This window comes from Gossypium hirsutum, chromosome A03 (genome assembly GCF_007990345.1).
Source record: "Gossypium hirsutum isolate 1008001.06 chromosome A03, Gossypium_hirsutum_v2.1, whole genome shotgun sequence".
NCBI lineage: Eukaryota > Viridiplantae > Streptophyta > Magnoliopsida > Malvales > Malvaceae > Gossypium > Gossypium hirsutum.
In genome coordinates this window covers 10,333,815-10,351,852 of record NC_053426.1, presented here as the reverse complement: position 1 = coordinate 10,351,852, position 18,038 = coordinate 10,333,815, and the positions used below count along the sequence as shown (strand labels likewise).

General features: G+C 35.8%; 2 protein-coding genes across 9 annotated transcripts; one reads left to right on the top strand and one right to left on the bottom strand.

The window, feature by feature from the left end:
* Positions 1-848: 848 nt before the first annotated feature.
* Positions 849-5,045, top strand: LOC121202938 (probable anion transporter 4, chloroplastic). 3 transcript variants are annotated; one of them, XM_041108281.1, is made up of 9 exons: positions 849-1,467; positions 1,852-2,078; positions 2,225-2,588; positions 2,915-2,959; positions 3,058-3,204; positions 3,370-3,507; positions 3,601-3,634; positions 4,174-4,353; positions 4,623-5,045. In XM_041108281.1, the coding sequence occupies exons 1-9, from the start codon at positions 1,015-1,017 to the stop codon at positions 4,631-4,633; spliced, it is 1,599 nt and encodes a 532-aa protein (XP_040964215.1). In that variant the 5' UTR covers positions 849-1,014; the 3' UTR covers positions 4,634-5,045. The 3 variants fall into 3 exon arrangements, with proteins under 3 accessions (XP_040964215.1, XP_040964211.1, XP_040964222.1); XM_041108288.1 differs by having other exon boundaries at positions 850-1,467; positions 4,626-5,045; XM_041108277.1 differs by having other exon boundaries at positions 4,174-5,045.
* Positions 5,046-13,603: 8,558 nt separating this feature from the next.
* On the bottom strand, positions 13,604-16,468 carry LOC107949952 (serine/arginine-rich splicing factor SR45a). Of its 6 annotated transcripts, none has more exons than XR_005922246.1 (7): positions 16,309-16,468; positions 15,554-15,657; positions 15,354-15,450; positions 15,080-15,229; positions 14,836-14,942; positions 14,582-14,645; positions 14,235-14,485 (listed from the first exon to the last, which is right to left on the bottom strand). XR_005922246.1 is itself a non-coding variant. In XM_041108269.1 (6 exons), exons 2-6 carry the CDS (start codon positions 15,655-15,657, stop codon positions 13,734-13,736), a joined length of 1,167 nt encoding a protein of 388 aa, XP_040964203.1. In that variant the 5' UTR covers positions 16,309-16,468; the 3' UTR covers positions 13,604-13,733. The 6 variants fall into 6 exon arrangements, 3 of the variants coding, with proteins under 3 accessions (XP_040964203.1, XP_040964207.1, XP_040964209.1); XR_005922253.1 differs by having other exon boundaries at positions 14,836-14,927; XR_005922250.1 differs by having other exon boundaries at positions 14,356-14,485; positions 14,833-14,942.
* Positions 16,469-18,038: the final 1,570 nt, after the last annotated feature.

Here is an 18,038-nt window from a genome sequence, read left to right as displayed (position 1 = left end):
CAATTCATAGCTGAAAGAAATCGTCAAAACATTGTCCACTTGTCTTTGAATCTTTTTCTTTCTCATCAATGGTTCTCTTATGTCAAGCAGGACGTGAATATCCATTAAACTATTAAACACATTCCGTTTGTTACTTGTGTCATAATTTAGAGAAGTTCCTATAAGACCTCCTAAGCTTTTTGCAAGATTAATAGATGCTAACCTTGGGGGCAAGTCATGAACTTGGAACCAAAAATTGACAAATGAAAACTCAATATTTTCAAGATTCTCACCCTTAGCTAACTGATAGATAAGTAATAGGCAATTATTAAACAATCATGGACCTCTTGAAATCATTTTTTTTAAGATCTACAAGATGATAGAACTTAATAAGATAAAGGTCCCCAAACCAATAGGTTAGATAATAGAGTACGCCTATCGTAGCAAAATTAGTGAACTGTTCCCCAAAACTTTGCCAAAAAAAAAAAAGAAAGATCATAGTTGATATCATCCTCCAATACATTTTCCACATTAATCACCAGTTTGGCTTCTTCTTTTTCCTTCAAGGGAAGGATCTGAAAGTCGGACTCCATAACAAACAAAACAATGAAACAACATAATAAGATAAAAGCAAACAATGAGAAGAAATTGACAAAGCAATACTAAACATGCACAAAGGCATGCTCCCGAAAAGAAGAAAATCAATTAGAACAAAATTAACAAAGCAATCCCAAACATGCACAAAAGGCATGACTTGCTCGCGAAAAAAGAGGAGGAGAAAAACTAGGGCTAGGCTTTAAAATCACATATAAATTTTTTATTTTTATTTTTCATAAGGGTGGATATAAAACAATCTAATAAGGAATGAAGTTTTTATCTGAGGTCCAAATTTAGCCCTATAATTTCCAAAAGTTCACCAATAAACATTTATAGTTCACGGAAACAATAGGGGTAATTAAGTCATTTTGAAGGATTACTATATATACTCGAGGCAGCCATTGCTTGTAAAGTTGGTGGTCGCCGTTCACTTCAACGATGAACTCAACACTCAGTTTAAACCGACCGGTTCGAAATTATACTCTCGGCAGCTTTAAAAACCCTAAATTGATCGAAGCTAGGCCTTCTAGACATCAGTTATGTTCTCATTTGATCGACTTTTCAAAGCTTAAATGGTTCGGAAATGTAAATTCGAGGACCGGTTCGAGTGTTCAGCAGCAGCTACGAGATTACTCGGGTGAATCGAGAAGAATTACGTCTCGTCGAATTAGGGTTTCGTCCAACGATGCTCAGTTCGGTTCGTTTCCTAACAAAGGCGGGACTGAGTCATCGAGTTTTGCCGAGTTTATCACATCCGAGCGTGTTAAAGTGGTGGCGATGCTGGCTTTATCTCTGGCGCTTTGTAATGCGGATAGAGTCGTGATGTCAGTGGCGATTGTGCCGTTGTCACTTGCTCATGGGTGGAGCCGGTCGTTTTCCGGTATTGTTCAGGTCGGGTTGTTTTGCTCCTCGTGATTTTCAGTAATTCGACTTTGAAGAAAAAGAAGTTGTTTTTTATTGGAATTTAGTTGAATTTTGCGGAAAATGTAATTTTTGGAGCACAAAATGCATAATTTTGTATGCTTTTCTCTTCAATCATTTATGTTTTAGTTTTGAAGACTTTGTAGGAAACAAAGTGAATGTAGCAAAGGTAACGACCAAAGAGAGCCATAACTGCAGACGTGTTTGTTAGTTTAATTTCTCTAATTGGTAGAACAACTAAGCTCCTTGTCATTTGGGTTTTATGTGTGATCAATCTCGGGTGGATGATTTTTTTAGAATAATGGTTTAAAATTAACTGCCTGATTTCACTCGCTTATTTAAAATTTGTTGCAGTCATCCTTTCTGTGGGGTTACTTAATTTCACCAATAGCAGGAGGGACATTAGTGGACTATTATGGTGGTAAGGCTGTAATGGCATGTGGTGTGACATTGTGGTCATTAGCTACATTTCTTACACCCTGGGCTGCTGAAAACTCTTTATTGGCATTACTTTTTGCAAGAGCTATGCTTGGTGTTGCAGAAGGTGTAGCTCTTCCTTGCATGAACAATATGATAGCAAGGTATTGGTGTATCTGGTTTTATTTACTGTTTGATGCTGATCACCTTAAATTGATGATTTAAATCATATGCCTTCAAGCAAGTTCATCTTTGTAGTAACAGTATGCGAGCCCAATTGTTGAAGCATTGTGCAAACTTTTTCTTTTAGATGGTTTCCATCAACAGAACGTGCAAGGGCTGTTGCAATGGCAATGGCTGGGTTTCAGCTTGGAAATGCAATAGGACTCACTTTGTCCCCAATTCTCATGTCCCAAGGTGGTATATTCGGACCATTTGTGATATTCGGACTGTGTGGATTTCTTTGGGTTTTAGTATGGCTATCTGCAACCTCAAGTACCCCCGATCGAAGTCCCCAGATCTCAAAATATGAGTTGGATTACATAATGAACAAGAGACAGAAATCCCATGCAGTGGAAAGCAAGCCTAAGACCAAAATGATCCCTCCATTCAGAAGATTGCTTTCTAAAATGCCAACATGGTCCCTAATTGTTGCAAATGCCATGCATAGCTGGGTAATGCATATTCCTTTCCCTGTAGCTTATTACATGATAATTTGGTAAATTCAAAATGTGCTTATGCAGCTTGTGAGTACTCTCCGAATATCTTCTGTATGCTTCTTTCCAAGTAGAAGCAAGACGCTGTTGTCTTGCCTTTTTAGAATTTAATAGTTTTTGGTCTTCTTTTTTTCAGCCAATGCACACCTTTTAAGAATTTCAACGCATCATACGTTAATTGACAAGGAAAAGTAATTCAACAATGGGAAATTCTCATTGCAGTATCTATTTCCAGTCAGTTTTGCATCTCTCCTAAAACACTAACCTCTTTAAATATCATCCAGGGCTTCTTTGTTATTCTCTCATGGATGCCTATCTACTTTAACTCGGTAAGGGGAAAGAACTTAACTACGAGCTGTTCATTCTGTGATGTGTGCAAGAATATAATCTTGTTTTAAGTTGCAAATAAGGAACATTTTGGCAATAGGTCCATCATGTTGATCTCAGACAAGCAGCATGGTTTAGTGCTGTTCCATGGTGCATGATGGCGCTAACAGGATACTTAGCTGGTTTATGGTCAGACACATTGATAAGGAATGGTACCAGTATCACTTTGACTCGCAAGATCATGCAGGTAAGGTTCAAAGAAAATGACGCTGTTGGCTTTAAAAATTGTGTGTCTCATAATATGTTTCATTGTGTTTTTTGATCATTTTCGTTTGGTTGTCATTTGCTTGTCTTCATTTGGTTCTGACTTCTTTTCTGCTCCTTAAGCATCCAATCTGTTTCTTATCTGCAGTCCATTGGTTTTGTTGGTCCTGCGGTTGCTCTTGTTGGCTTAACTGCAGCAAAAACTCCTTCAACTGCATCTGCTTGGCTCAGTCTAGCTGTTGGACTTAAAGCATTCAGTCATTGTGGTTTCCTTGTCAACCTTCAGGTCAGATTGCTGAGTAATCTTGAAATGTTAAATAATATGATTGAATGTCTTTTTCTCCCCTTTTCTCACTTTCTCTTTTGTTTCCGTTACCAGGAGATTGCTCCACATTATTCTGGTGTTTTACACGGTATGAAATTTTGCTTACATCAAATGTAAATTTTTTTTTTTAATTTCTTTCTTCAATCGAAAAGATGGATAGCAAACTTCGTTAAGCAATAGACTTCATGGTACAATGAAAAATGGTCTGCATTAAATTTTCCACCAAAAGAGTAGTCTTTTGTTATTACTGCTTTCAACAATTGCGCTCTTAATATAGATGTTGATTCCTCTATGTGTTTTTTTTTCATTGCCTGGTATTTGTGTGTGTGTGTGTGTGCATTGCTTGTCTTGATAGACAAGAAAGTAAATTGTAGAGCACTTCAAACAATTATCTTGGTACATGAGACTTCCAGTACTATTTCTGAACAAATGGACCAGAGCATGACAATTAATTCTATTGAGTAAAAGCAAATATATTAGGAGCATATTGCTTTTCCTGATTCTAGTTAAAAAATAGAGAGGTTTCCCTTTTTTTTCTTTTTTCTCGTTTTCGGGAAAGGTTTGGTGGAAGGAAAAAGATACAATTCGACTATGCTTAACTAACCATCCCTTTATTTCTGCCCTTAGGATTGTCAAATACTGCCGGAACATTCGCTGCTATTTTTGGAACGGTTGGAGCTGGTTTCTTTGTGGAGCTGGTGGGATCATTCCAAGGATTTTTGTTGCTTACATCGCTCTTATACTTCCTTGCTGCTCTATTCTACATTAAATTTTCCACTGGAGAGAGAGTCAACTTTGATGAATCTGGTCAGTATCATAGCCACCATATAAATACTTAAGTCTCTACCAGGCTTCAGATATGAATGAATGGTAATTTGTAATAACAGGGTGCTCAAACTCAAGGTATAAATACTTATCTGACTATTAGAAGGCTATAAAGAGAAAGATTATCAGTGTGAATCAGTTTTATGACCACTATAAGATGTGTAATTATTAGCTGATGAGTTTCTTTGCTGACTTAACCCTGCACCATTGTTTTAATTTTCTAATCGGTTGCATGCATTATTCGTGATCAGCAGATTCATGAACAAGTTTTTAGACTCGTGGTACTAAACCTTAGTTGTTGAGGATGCGTGTGGAGCGTGAAGTGTGAAGTCATCTAGGGCAAGAAGAGAAGGGTGAGCAGTAAATCTTGTAAAAAAATAATAATAATAATGGTGCTGTTAGTTTCTTGTATAAAGCCAGAGAAATGTGTAGTACATATTTTTTACTAACCGAGTGTGCATCAAAATCTGATTATCTGAAAGATAAAATCTAGAAAGTTATAAATGCTGAAAGCTGTCATCAATCTCTCCACCTTGCTTTCGGTGATTGATTTGTAGGCTCTGCACAATGAGTTGCTGCAGATGAGCGCCATCAATGGAATAGATGTAATATATACACTCAAATTTGTTAGTAGTATGATATATGGAATATATAAGTTTAAATTATAAACAAAATTTATAATTGCTCGAATGTAAAGTATTATTATTTTGACATGTTATTATTAGCCTAAAGATGGCATATATGTCGTTTTTTTTTATTTAATTGACTTTTTAGGGTTTTTTTTAATTAGAGAAATAGGTCGTTTTTGGAGATACGTTTTCACACTTTCTCTCCTTGGATTTTTTTTAAGGTTTAAGTTTAGGGTTTTAGGATGAAACCGCGAAAGCTTATAGGTAGATTTGAGGGGTCGGGGATGCGATAACTCGTCTCAAAACATATACATTTCATATGTTTGGCCAAGATAGGACCATTACCTCAAAAATTCATCCTATGGAAGTCAAGTTTCAGGGTGACAATGTTTAATACATTCACAGGTCGAAGCCTAAGTGGAGGTCTCAGTCGGCGATCGTGATACGGTCACGGGTTCGAGTATAATTGGGAGCCAGTTGACAGTTGTTATGCAGTCACAAGTTTAAGCTTTTTAGATACCTATAGTCTTTATGTTTTTTGGTTTAATCAACGTAATTGTTCTCTCTATTTTTAGGCATTCAGTGTTTTTAACCTTTCATTCTTATCCGAACGCTAATATCGAGGTGGACACAAGACGGCTCTTAAGAGAATAGTGGATATTTCGGCGGAAGTAGAGGTTAAACTCAGGTCAGTGCGGCAACGGTTGTAATTATTAGTGGGTTGTTTAATAACAGCAATTGTTGTTGGCCAAAAAAAGCATCACTTTTACTCCACCAAAATAGTCGCTCCCCGCCTAAGAGTCCTCTTAAGTTCATGGTGGTGTCAACCTTCGGATAAGAAGGAAAGTTAAAGATATTGGTTGCGTGGAAATTTAAAAAAAAATTACGCCGATTATTGCGGGAAGCCTCACAGTTTTTCCCTATGATTATGCTTGCGTAACGACTGTCAACTAGCTCTTTTGTTACACTCTGATCCATGATTACATAACGATCGTCGATTGAAACCTCTACGTAGACTTCACCCGTAACCATAAAAAAACAAAATAACCCTAGAACCCAACATCCAAGGGATAGGTTTTAGAAGTAATGATCTCATCTCGACAGGATATATGAAATGTGTTCATCTCGAAGCTATATCGTATCACCAACCACTTAAGAATACCTCGAACTAGAAATTTTATTAGCGACGAAAATTTTTAACATTGAAGCGGAGAAGAAAACAAAAAGAGAAATATTGTAAAGTGTAGGGATGAAGGTTGGGAAAGATAATGTTTTAGGGATGATGGAGTATGGAAGGAGAGCCCTCTTTTATAAACACGGAGAAATGTGAGATTGCAAAGGAAAAAATCTTCATGGTCAAAAATGCGTTGCAGGACCAACATTTTCATTGAATATATTTAAAACATGTGTCAAATTTGTAAAAAAGTACTCAGAATCAGGTTTTTTTTTTGTAAACTTTATGAATATGTTTGTGAAAACTCGTCCAATTGGGCGAGTTTCCTTGCAGACATGGCAAGAAAGCACGTCTAGCTAGGTGTGCTTTCCTGTCATGTCACCAAAGAAGCTCACCTAGCTGGATAAGTTTTCACTAACATTTTTATAAAGTGCAAAAAAAGTACTTGACCTCGGGAATCCTGAGTAAATCTTAAGCACATTTTGAAGTATTGAATATCTTCTGAAGCACGTGTCTGATGAAATTATTTGATCTGTGAAACAGCTTTTCAAGCACCGAAAAGCATTTCATTATCATTATTTAACAAAAGTACGTCCTCAGAAACGGATTTTGAAGCATGCATTTACGTCCTGAGAAACGGATTTTGAAGCATGCATTCCCTCTCTCCTTGTTCTATTTTGCTATTAAAATACTAAAATATTCAGAACTTAGGCATGCAGCAAATTCATATTAAACATCGAAGAGTTGAGTTACGAGAGTTGTATGCATTTCTTTAGATAACTCGTCTAAAGATTTTCTAAATATCCAATTCATTTTAAATTGAAATGAGTTGATGAGTGAAATTTGTCGTTTACTACGACGATCAAATCTGTAATACAAAAGCCGAGGTCATATTTGTAAGAGCTATATCAGTGGAATTGGCTTTCAAACGTACCATTCAATTACGTGAGCTTCGAACTAAAATCAGGAAAAAGTCGAGGGTTCAAGCTAATGAAAAATTTTGAGCTTGCAATGTGGATATCTGAAATCGGTTGACCCTTTTAAGTATTAGTTATTTGATGTGGAAGGCGAGTTTGAGTTGGAGATGGTCATATTATCGCACTGCTCAAACGGAAATGTTGTAATGGAGTTATATGTCAAGTTTTCCAAGGCTGATGGAGCTGGTCAATCTTCAGTCACCATTGTGACTAATGTTGGAACCGAAGCTAAAGTAAAAAGTCTTAAATGGTTGTGCAGTGAGTTCACTGCTTTGTTACAAAGCTGCTATTATGATATCCTTGAAACATCAATGGGTAGACATTCTTCTATTTTCGGCACCGATTTAAACTTCGGCAGCCACTACTAATCGAGGTATATGTAACCTGAACTTCAACACTTGGGCATGACATCAGTTAGTACGTTCAATTTCAACTTCAAATAATCAATGTCTTGGGGAAGAAGCACTTATATATGAGGGCCATCAACCTAATACCAGTTCGCAATCTGGTGCAGATTTTTTCGGGCACATGGGGTATAGAAGAATCAATGACTTACTCCTTACGATTAGGTCCGGTGAGGGTATATCAAACCCTTTAGTTGAAGATAACAATGAAAGCGTAGATGAAGAAGAAGAGGCAGCGAATGCAGTTGATGGATCAAAGTCAGACCCCAATCCAATTCGGCAGTCCAGTCTGGATGGTTTAAAAGTAGTACTTTTTTTTAAACAAGAGCAGGTTCAAATTAAGTCAGAACCACAAGCAGGTTCAAATTAAGTCAGAACCTTGTGGTTCTGACAATAACGGTTTAGATAATGATCGAGATCTAAGATCCACATTCAGGGCATATAAACTTCTACCCCACATGACCAATATCGACCTCTCTGTTGATAGTGGTTTAGAGTTTTAGAAGCTACTGCACAGAACACTTGATAATGCAAGTTCATTGTCAGATATCCAAGTGTTGGAAGTTGGCATTGAATACCCCAACAAAAATGTTTTTCTTGCTGCATTAAAGCGATACAACTTTAAAAACAGCGTAAACTATCATGCCACAAAATTTCGTTCGAAGAAATTCGATAAAAAAGTGCGCAATGCACGATAAGAGGTGCAAATGAAAAATCATGGCATATTTTCAAAAGAAGACGAGCTTGTGGATGATTAAAAAGTATTTCAGTTTACATACTTGTGTTACATCAGGTGCACGATGCAATCACTCGATTTTCTGACATAGTGTGACCTGACTGGGTCTTTATTTTTCCCAATAATGTAACTTTAACTCGCAATTTGCAGTTGTAAGTCAAGATCTTCTAAGGCTAAACTCCAACATGATATCTGACATTATTCTACTTATACTGAAGGCGAGTCTCAAGATTCTCGTCTCGATGTTGATTGCCAACATCTGTAGCCAGCATGATTACACGTCATCTTACTATAAAGCATGGGTCGCAAAAAAAAAGACTATAGATAAGTTGCATTACGAATGGGAAAGGTCTTACAACGATTTATGGCAATGGTGTCAAGTACTGGATCGATACGTAGCATGTTTCATAACCAATCTGGAAAAGAGTAATCCACTGAATCTTTTAGACTTTCGATCAATGTAAGGAAGCTTTCTGACATTACAAGCCTTTGGTGCTATTGATTGTATCTGGCTGTATAGGAGGTATAAACATCGGTTGTTCATATTTGTTGTCTAGGATAATAATGAAAAAATTATGTCGATAGCGTTTGCAATAACTCCGAGAGAAAAGTTAATGATTGGGATTTCTTCTTAAGTCGATTGTGTTGTCATGTTTACCCCCAGCCCGACATATATGTCATATTCGATAGGGGACCAGGAATTTTGGTCGTTATTGAACATGGTAGCCTTTAGGATCGCACACACCATAAGTATTGTATATAACATGTCGGCTACAACTACCACTCAAAATGGCCTTCGAAAAGTGAGCAAGATCAAGTTTTGACATGGGTATGTAGTTGCCATTATTTCCACAATCATGCTATACCATATTCTATTCATTGTTTGCATTCATGGGTATACTTTTCTTAACAGGGTTCGAGTTTGTCCAACATCGTTTCTATGAAATGTTGGATTACTTGCTTGCCATCAACAATTATGGTGTAGCATACCTTGCCAATTACCCTTCAAGCAATAGACATAATCGTATGACAAGGGTCTACAATACGAGCACATGACAAACATAGTTGAATGCATCAATTTCGTACTGAAAAGGACATGCCATTTTCTAATAATCTTGGTTGTCAAAGAAACATACTTTTGTTTGGCTGTATTATTTCCAAAGCGGCAGGTGGCATATGCTGGAAAGATAACGAGCGGTCACGTTTGGTGCGAAAATGTCATGAAAGTAATTAGACAAAATACAACGAGAGTGAACACTATGTATGTAGTGTGTCACTCGTATCGAAAACTCTAATTTTAGGTCACGGAGTATGCTAGACCCAATTAGGGCATATCAGGGGCATCATATCGTATCGACTACCAGAAGGGACTTGCGATTATGGGAGGTTTCAGGCACTTTGATTCTCATGCGCATATGTAATTGTTGCATGTGCGAATGTACGAATTGAGTATACACCTTATATCAACAATGCGTACATACTAGAACGCATACACAATGTATGGAAACCTAAATTCCCATTCGTCCCAGATAATAGTGTGTGGATGCTAATGTCCAACACGTCGTTCGAGTTGGCCCCAAACATGAACTTGCATCGCATTCCGAGAGGTCGTCTGACTTTTACTTGGACACATACCAATATGGATGTTCAGGAGAGGGACAATCAATAGAGGTTATACGGGTACTATGGAAACTTAAGGCATACAAAGGCAACATGTTCTGTATTGAGGGGGTATATTGGGGCCTCAACATCGCTAACATTCTTTTTTTTTTCGACGATAGAAAATTGATTACAATGCTTCATTTTTTTTGGTAAAGAATTTGTTCTTTCTTTTTAACTTACATTTCAACTGTATTTATGTAATGTAAAATTTGCTATTTTAAGTGTATCTTCAAGTACCAATTATAATTTCTCGAGGAATTGAGCTTTTTCAATTTTTACAAATTAGTCTCTGTACCTTTATTAATCACTAGTTTGATAAGTGTGTCTATCCAAAGTTACTTATTTCATATTATATATTAAATATATAGAAATTTACGTATAACTTACATTAGAATGAGTTGCAATAGAAATATACAAAATGTTGTGTCTTTATTTATGTCATTTATACTTACATCACAATAGGTAAATAAAAAATACATCATCGGTGTCGTCGAGCCGAATGTGTGTTGTAGGGCAGTGACTGACAGGTGCGCGTAGGATTTCTACATACAACTAATGGTGTCAGCTCCTCTATTTGATCATGATAATTATCCCCATCTTCTTCGTCTTTATTTTCATTGTCGTTTTCATCATCTTCATCTCTACCTTCGGCTTCGTATCCATCGCCCTCCTCCGTGCTTGAGTGTGATGTCGTCTTAGCCTCCTATCATGTGTCCTCCACTCCACGAGAAGGTGGTTGTGTTTATGATCCACCTAGATAAAAAAATGACACAATGGGTGTTTGTGACACTATCAACGAATAGTCGTACGATGTTGCAAAACTCGAATACGTTGGTATTGACCTGAGCATCAATGGCGACATCGGTGATGATACTAGCATTGAGATTTGGCTCAACATTTACATCAACATGGGGGCGTAAAATACTAGGGACGAAAGTTCCCCGAAATATGTACCTATGATAAGGGTAAAAGCAAGGTGTTGTGATGGTGCATAATGTGGTGCTTGTGAAAAAAATGGGGTTAGTAAAATTAATATGAATAAGTGGAATGGAGTGAACTGATCGGGATGTGGCATAGATATTATTGGCGCTTGTTGTGTCAAATTCAGCGACAAACCCCTCGCAAAACCTTTTCCAGACCTACGATGTTAGGTCGCTCGTTATTGCCTCTTCTGATAAAGTTGCCTACTCCTCACCTCTACTGATAACAAATATGGCTTGCTAATGACTCTAAACCAGGGTATGTACTCCAAACTGGTCATTGTGTCTGATGAGAAAAAAGGTTTGCGAATGGGTAAGACTTTCATCCTACGGCCCTAAATGTCAATGTACTACTTGTGTTAATCTTGTCAATTCTTGTCGTTCTTCCTCCAAATATCTAGCTTGTGCAATGTTTCCATTTCTCGTGTGTTGGGAAATGTGGCCATATTGTAGTAAACATGTAACTATTTTCTATTTATTTGAACGATGAATAAATAAATAAAGTTAATTTCACATTTCACTATTATGTCTTTTGTATTTTCTGTCTTTTATATTTTGCATACATAACAAAATTGTGACAAGCAAGTATCAGCTCATTAATTATCTAAAGTTCAAAAACTAAAGATAAGTAGCATTGTAAAGAACATTTACATTGTGATAACGACAACTTAGTTCAGTAGATAATCTAAATGAGTCTGTAATGCCGTAAAAGAATCAAAGTAAGCATTTAATTCAAATACTGAGAAGGATTATTATGTCATCTACAATTTCAATTGGGGAGATGGCTAGTCTTGGCTAATGGAACAGTTGACTTCACGAGTAGAGACATAGATGTATTCATTGGTAGAATGATACATTGGATTGGACTCAAGATGAATTAATTCTAAATCCATTTGTGAATTAATTCACTTGTGACATTCATGGTGTGATTTACCTAAATCCTGAGTTAGTCATTGACTATGCGTATGCAACTCATGTGCTTTGATATAAGTGGAGGCTTATGCTCTAAAGATGATCGAGCTCATAGCCGGTATGTTAGGTACATAACTTGTGTATGGCATGGCTTTACTAGCAATTGTGGAATTCATAGCTCAATTAAAGAGTTAATGATATCTCTCATTGGCATTTTGCGTATTGATAAATATGGAACATGGTCACTGGTTGCTAATTCTCGAACAAGCAATTTATCATAGTCATTTGTTGACAGTGATCATATTAATCATTAAGAATACACAATGGTGACAATGAGATAAAATAGGATTGTATTGAGTGAACGGATTTAACTCAAAAGAATCAAAGATATCATATGAGGGTAACACATATGATGAGGTCGTTGTTCAAAGCAATTGGATGAATTACTTCCGTGAAGAGTATAAAATAAGGAGTTTTCAATCATGGTATTTCTTGTGGACTGAATCAATGATTAAATAATTGCGAATTATTGAAATGATACTTTTGGACATAATTGCAATCACTAGTGCCTAATTGTATGTCTGATTGGTCCCTCCACTAGCTCAACAAAAGCTCGATCAGACTACATTTGAATCAGAAGAAAATTCTACGTTTTTGGAAATAATTTAATTTGAGTCGATTTATTCGATGTGGAATTAAATTAGGTGGTTGTAAGAATTGTTCAACTAGAGAATTTAATTAAAGAATTTTCTTGAAAATTTATTTTAGAAAAATTAATTTTGATTAAGTAAAATTGAATTAATCAAATCAATTAAAATTAGTATGATATTTTTAGAAGTTAATTTTCAAGTCAAACATTGGCCTAATTGGTAATTGAACTTAAAAATTAGACTTGAGATCGTAAATAGGGCTCAGGAGCCCAAAATCGAACCAAGACCCAAAAAATTGGTTAAATTGAACTCGATATGTGAAACCGAGCTGATGGTCCAACCGGTGGCTAGACCGAAACGGTTGGGTCGTCATTGACCTAGATCGAATCCGCTCGAGATACCGTAAGGGTGTCACACATGCACCACTAGACACAACGGTGCTGGTGGCAGCAACGACAACATCTCAGTGGCCGACAACGATTGATTATTAGTGGTTGAGTAATGAAAGAGTTACTCTTACTTGGACCAAAGAATTTGATTTCAAATTAACTATTTTAAAAATAATATTATTTTAATAATTTAATATTTAATTTAATTTAATATTTATCTTGATAAATATTATATTAATTTAATATTAAAGTAATTAAATTTAATCATAGTTAAAAATCTTAACTTTCAAGTAAAATGTTTAGTTTAAAACAATTCATCTTTTACTTTTACAATTTCTCCCGTTAAATCAAGAAGGAACTTTGATTTCTTTGTTCTTTCCCCTAAATTCGAATAAAACCAAAATTTCTAGTCAACTTAGCATGTGCTTATTATTTAAAAATTTATACACATAATAATTTTTATATAATTGACTTCTACTCAATACTACCTCATAGCTACATTTCCTTTTTTCAATAAATAAATATATTTTGCAGGAAATATTATTTTACTAATTTATTCGTAAACTTCAAAAATTCATAGAAAAAAATAAATTTGTATGCTAATAATGTTTAAAATTATTTGAATTAAGTAATCATACATTTCATCAAATCAAAAAAAGTTAAATTCCCACATCCAAAGTCCAAACAGGCAACTCAAAAATGAGCGACAGTTAACAAAGTCGAGCAAATTTGTAGTCATATTTAATTAAACCACTACTTAAGTTCACAAACCAATTATTTATAAGGTTCTATTGAAACTACAAGGACAACATCATTCATCAAAATATACATCAACTAAAGCACTACCCTTCACGATGAAGAATCAGACCTGGGCGTCGCTGATCTTGAAAACGATCTGGATGACGGGCTTGCACTTCTACTTCTAGAGTGGCTGTGAGGGGTAGTTTTCTTACGTGGTGTAATGCTCCCCCTTGACCTCCTCTCTACAGGTGATGCACTGCGCGAGTAACTCCGTCTTGAGCTGCTCCTTTGCTTGGGGCTCAAACTACGTGAGAAGCTCCTCCTAGAACTTTTCCTTGACCGAGATGGTGTAGCACTTCCAGAAGCAGAGCGGTAACGATAACTTCTACAGTCAGTTGAATCATAGGACCGGTCATGTCTTCTATAGTATCGATCATCAGGTGAGTAGGAACAGTCCCGCCTTCTGTAGTATCGATCGTCAGGTGAGTAGGAACGATCCCGCCTTCTATAGTATCGTTCATCAGGTGTATAAGAACGGTCCCGCCTTCTATAGTATCCATCATCAGGTGAGTAGGAACGGTTCCACCTGCGGTAGTAACAGTCCTTGGGAGTGTAAGATCTATCACGCCTTCTGTAATATCGATCATCAGGAGAGTAGGAACGGTCCCATCTTCTATAGTAGCAGTCTTCTGACGATCCACTGTAAGGGGAGGGAGAACGGGAGTACGACCTGTGCCGAGGGGAGTAAGATCTACTCCTACCCTTGCCAGATGAATAACGAGGAGACCGACTCTGACTTCTTGAATAAGAAGAATAACTTGGAGATCGACGAGGTGAGTTGCTTCGAGATCGATGACGAGCTGGATGCAGATGGGAAAATTAAAAACATAATCAAGCATACTCGAAAATTTTAAATAATCCTGACAACAAGAATGCTCATCAACTACAAAACATACCACGAGAAGTTCTCAACCCCAAATATCTTCCTGGAGTAGGAGTTCTCCCCCTCCGCCTCTTGGCCTGCAGTAAACACAAACTCAAAGCATGAGAAAGTGAAATTAAAAGAAGTTCACAAATAATATATGATAGATGAGAGTATAGCTGTTTTTCACTTTTTCTCGGAAAAGATTCTATAAATTTGAATCAACATGCAGAATAACTGAAACAGGACATAACAGTTAAATAAAGAGAGAAATTCAGGGCATACAACCCTAACAGTCTGACTGTTGTTGTTGTGTTTGAATTGTTTGTTTAGATGTAAGACTTTTGGAGTTTGGTGAAGAGCTGCAACACACAGCTAACCTGCTGCCACAAAAGCTTCAAGTGGAAAGAAGCAAACAACTTTCAAACTATAATAACTGCCCGTCCATAATTCTTATACGAATTAAGCAAGGATCAATTACTACAATCATAGCAGCTACTGATCAAGATAAACCGAATTATGGATCTTTTACCTTCTCCACTGTAATGACACGTCCTTCAAGAACAGAGCGGTTCAAATACTTAATGCAACGTTCAGCTTCTTCTATAGTCGACATTGTAACGAATCCAAAGCCACGAGATTCCCTTGTCCACGGATCAACCACAAGATGAACATCAACCACCTATACATTAAGTTCCCCATTGTAAGAACTTTGAAAGCACATACAGATATTGCTTAACCATACAGAAATTTTATACTCAAATTCAAACATAACAATAGACATGCAAAGTTATACTCAACCATACCTTTCCCTCACTGGAAAAATGCTTCTCCAGCTCTCTCTTGGTGATCCGATGTGACAAGCCTGTCACATACAAATTGTTCCCAGGATTTTCAACACTCCTACCAATAAAAAAACAAATGGGAAAATTAGGTATAAAATAATTGAGACAAAAAATAAAACCAATAAGCAGCAGCAAAGCAGAACAAGATGACTAAACAATACCTTGAGCGACTCCTTGACCTTGACAAAGATCTCGAGACAGACCTCCTGTACCTCTTGTATGGGGAAGGAGAAGGAGAATAGCTTGACCTCCTAGAGTAGGACATCTGACAATATGAACACAATACACATCTCAGTACTTACTTAATTCACAAACAGTAACTTTTCAGTTACAGCCTCTCTTTTATAATATAAATACATAATTTATTCATACTTAGAAGCATTTACACTAAGAAGAAACCCATTTTCTTAACTCAAAATAACAAAATTCCCCACGTTCTGAAATAGTTCTTCATAATCAGATCTTCAAATCAATCTTTCTATAACCGATTGGTTAGAATTTTAAACGCTCAATTTCCTTTAATTTCACCTACCAGGTTAAATTAGAAAAGTACCAACATATAAAACAATCAGAATTGAAATATAATGAATATGCTATATAAAATTAGGCCTTCTAATGCAGCAACGGATCATAAATCAACATAATTGTTGCTACATATTATATAAACGTTCAACTTTTTTTTTTAAATTTAGTTCTTTAGAAAACAAAGATTCAAATTAACTTTCAATACAGCAAAGTAATCGAAAATATTTTAATTTGATCACAGACCTATCTCTCTTATCAGAAAACGAGGGCGAACTCAAATTCAAAATCAACAAACAAATAATTTAAAAAAAAAATCCCCTACCAAGACTTACATATAAATTATGAAAACAGCGTATAAAAAATGAAAAAATTAATTGGAAGGATAAGTTACCTTAAACAAATGAACAGTTAAAGGTAGAGGATGGAGTGTTTTAGATCTATCGTATTCTTTTCTTAATAGCGAGGGTTTCTTACGTTACGCAGCGAAAGATGTAGAAGACATTGAAGAAAGGCTGGTAAAGCATTTTATATATAGGAACGAGGTTCTGAAGTTTCTAGAGAAGCGGACGTGAGGAGTGCATTAAAATTCGGTTGAATCCTTCCCGTTTAAGGTCCGTGGGCCTTTTGGTCACTGCATAGCGTCTGTTTTAACGTTTCGGGTTAGGGCCGTTGCCCGTTAGGCACTTAGGCTCTAGAGACTAGATGATAGGACTCTGAAAAAATCCATCAAGAAATTGAACCGAATCGATAATTTGGTTTGAGTTTTTTATAGTTTAACTCGGTTTTAGTTAGATAATATCATTAAATTATATAATTTGATTTGATTTCAATTTATTATATTAGACATTGAAAAGTTAAAAAAAAATTAATTTAAAAAAATAATATTTTTTAACATATAAACTCATTTAAAACCCAAAACAAAAAGATTTTTTTAATTCTAAATATAACTTTTATTACACTTTTACATATTCTATAATTAAATAAAAAATAAACCCTAAATCTAATTTTAATCTCATCCTCTCACAATTTCATTGCCTATTTATTATTGTTGTTGTTAAAACTTTCAAAAATTCAAGTCTTCATATATTTTTTACTTATTATGTATTATGTTCTTTTTAGTATTATCATCGTAGTTAAAACTTTTATAATTTTGGTTATTATTATTAACATTTTCAAGTTAGGTGCTTTTTTGCTATTATTATGCCTTGTTTGGTTACTAGTGTCATATGAGAAAAAAAATTTTATTTATTAAGTATGTGTTACAATAGTTACATATAAAATAAAAAATAGTTAGTACAAGTTAATCTTGAAATTCTAAGTATAGTAATAACTTTTATACAAAATAGGATTTCTTCAAAATAAGTGAATAAATTTTCTTCTCTTTACTGAAAATAAGTTATGAGAGTAGCTATATATTATTAATAAAATTAGTTTATTAAAAATAAAAATAATGTTTAAGAAACATAAAACAAAAATAATTTTATCTGATTAAGGTTGAAAAGTCGTAAAGGTTGAAAAGTCGTAATGCAAAGACACTATCTTGGATGGAACAAGTGCGCCCATTCTTTGAGAATCCATGGAGGGGTAAAAGGCTCTCTCTTGCTGAAGTGGGGGTGGGATATTGAAGTAGTGCATTGGTTGTGGTTGACTGCCAGATGGTTGAAACTGGTTCTGCTGCTGGGATATAAGTGCTCGTGGTAACATTCCGTTATGAGCTACAGCTGCTGGCTGCTTTGCTCCTTCCGAAGTTCTGACTCAAGTTTTGGAGCTTCTGGTTTACCCCACATAAGCTTCAGCCTCAAACCCTTAATAACCAGCTTATTGGAGAGCTCTTCTGCAACCTTCTCTGCACCTTCTCGGGTTGTATAGGTCACAAATTAAATGCACATGCTTTGTTAATAACCATCTTTATGGACTCGATTTCACCATGGGCAAAGTTGTCTCTTAAATCCTTCTCATTGATCCTTTTATCAAGCCCACCCACGTACAGGGTTCTTATGCTTTCATCCTAGGGAGGTTCCAAAGAAGGTGTCGAAACTTTTTTTTTAAATCGACTTTTTATTTTAAAATAAAAATAGAAGTCACCACCAATCACTTTTAAGAGGTGTAATCGGGTCACCT

Coding starts and splice junctions, on each gene's coding strand:
- LOC121202938 (XM_041108277.1), top strand. CDS start 1,015: ATGAACTCAACACTCAGTTTAAACCGACCGGTTCGAAATTATACTCTC. Junction 2,960..3,057: donor TGCCTATCTACTTTAACTCG/GTAAGGGGAAAG, acceptor TTTTGGCAATAG/GTCCATCATGTTGATCTCAG. Junction 3,508..3,600: donor GTTTCCTTGTCAACCTTCAG/GTCAGATTGCTG, acceptor TTCCGTTACCAG/GAGATTGCTCCACATTATTC.
- LOC107949952 (XM_041108269.1), bottom strand. CDS start 15,657: ATGTCCTACTCTAGGAGGTCAAGCTATTCTCCTTCTCCTTCCCCATAC. Junction 15,451..15,553: donor AGGTCAAGGAGTCGCTCAAG/GTATTGTTTAGT, acceptor TTTTATTGGTAG/GAGTGTTGAAAATCCTGGGA. Junction 14,646..15,079: donor GTGTCATTACAGTGGAGAAG/GTAAAAGATCCA, acceptor TGTTTACTGCAG/GCCAAGAGGCGGAGGGGGAG.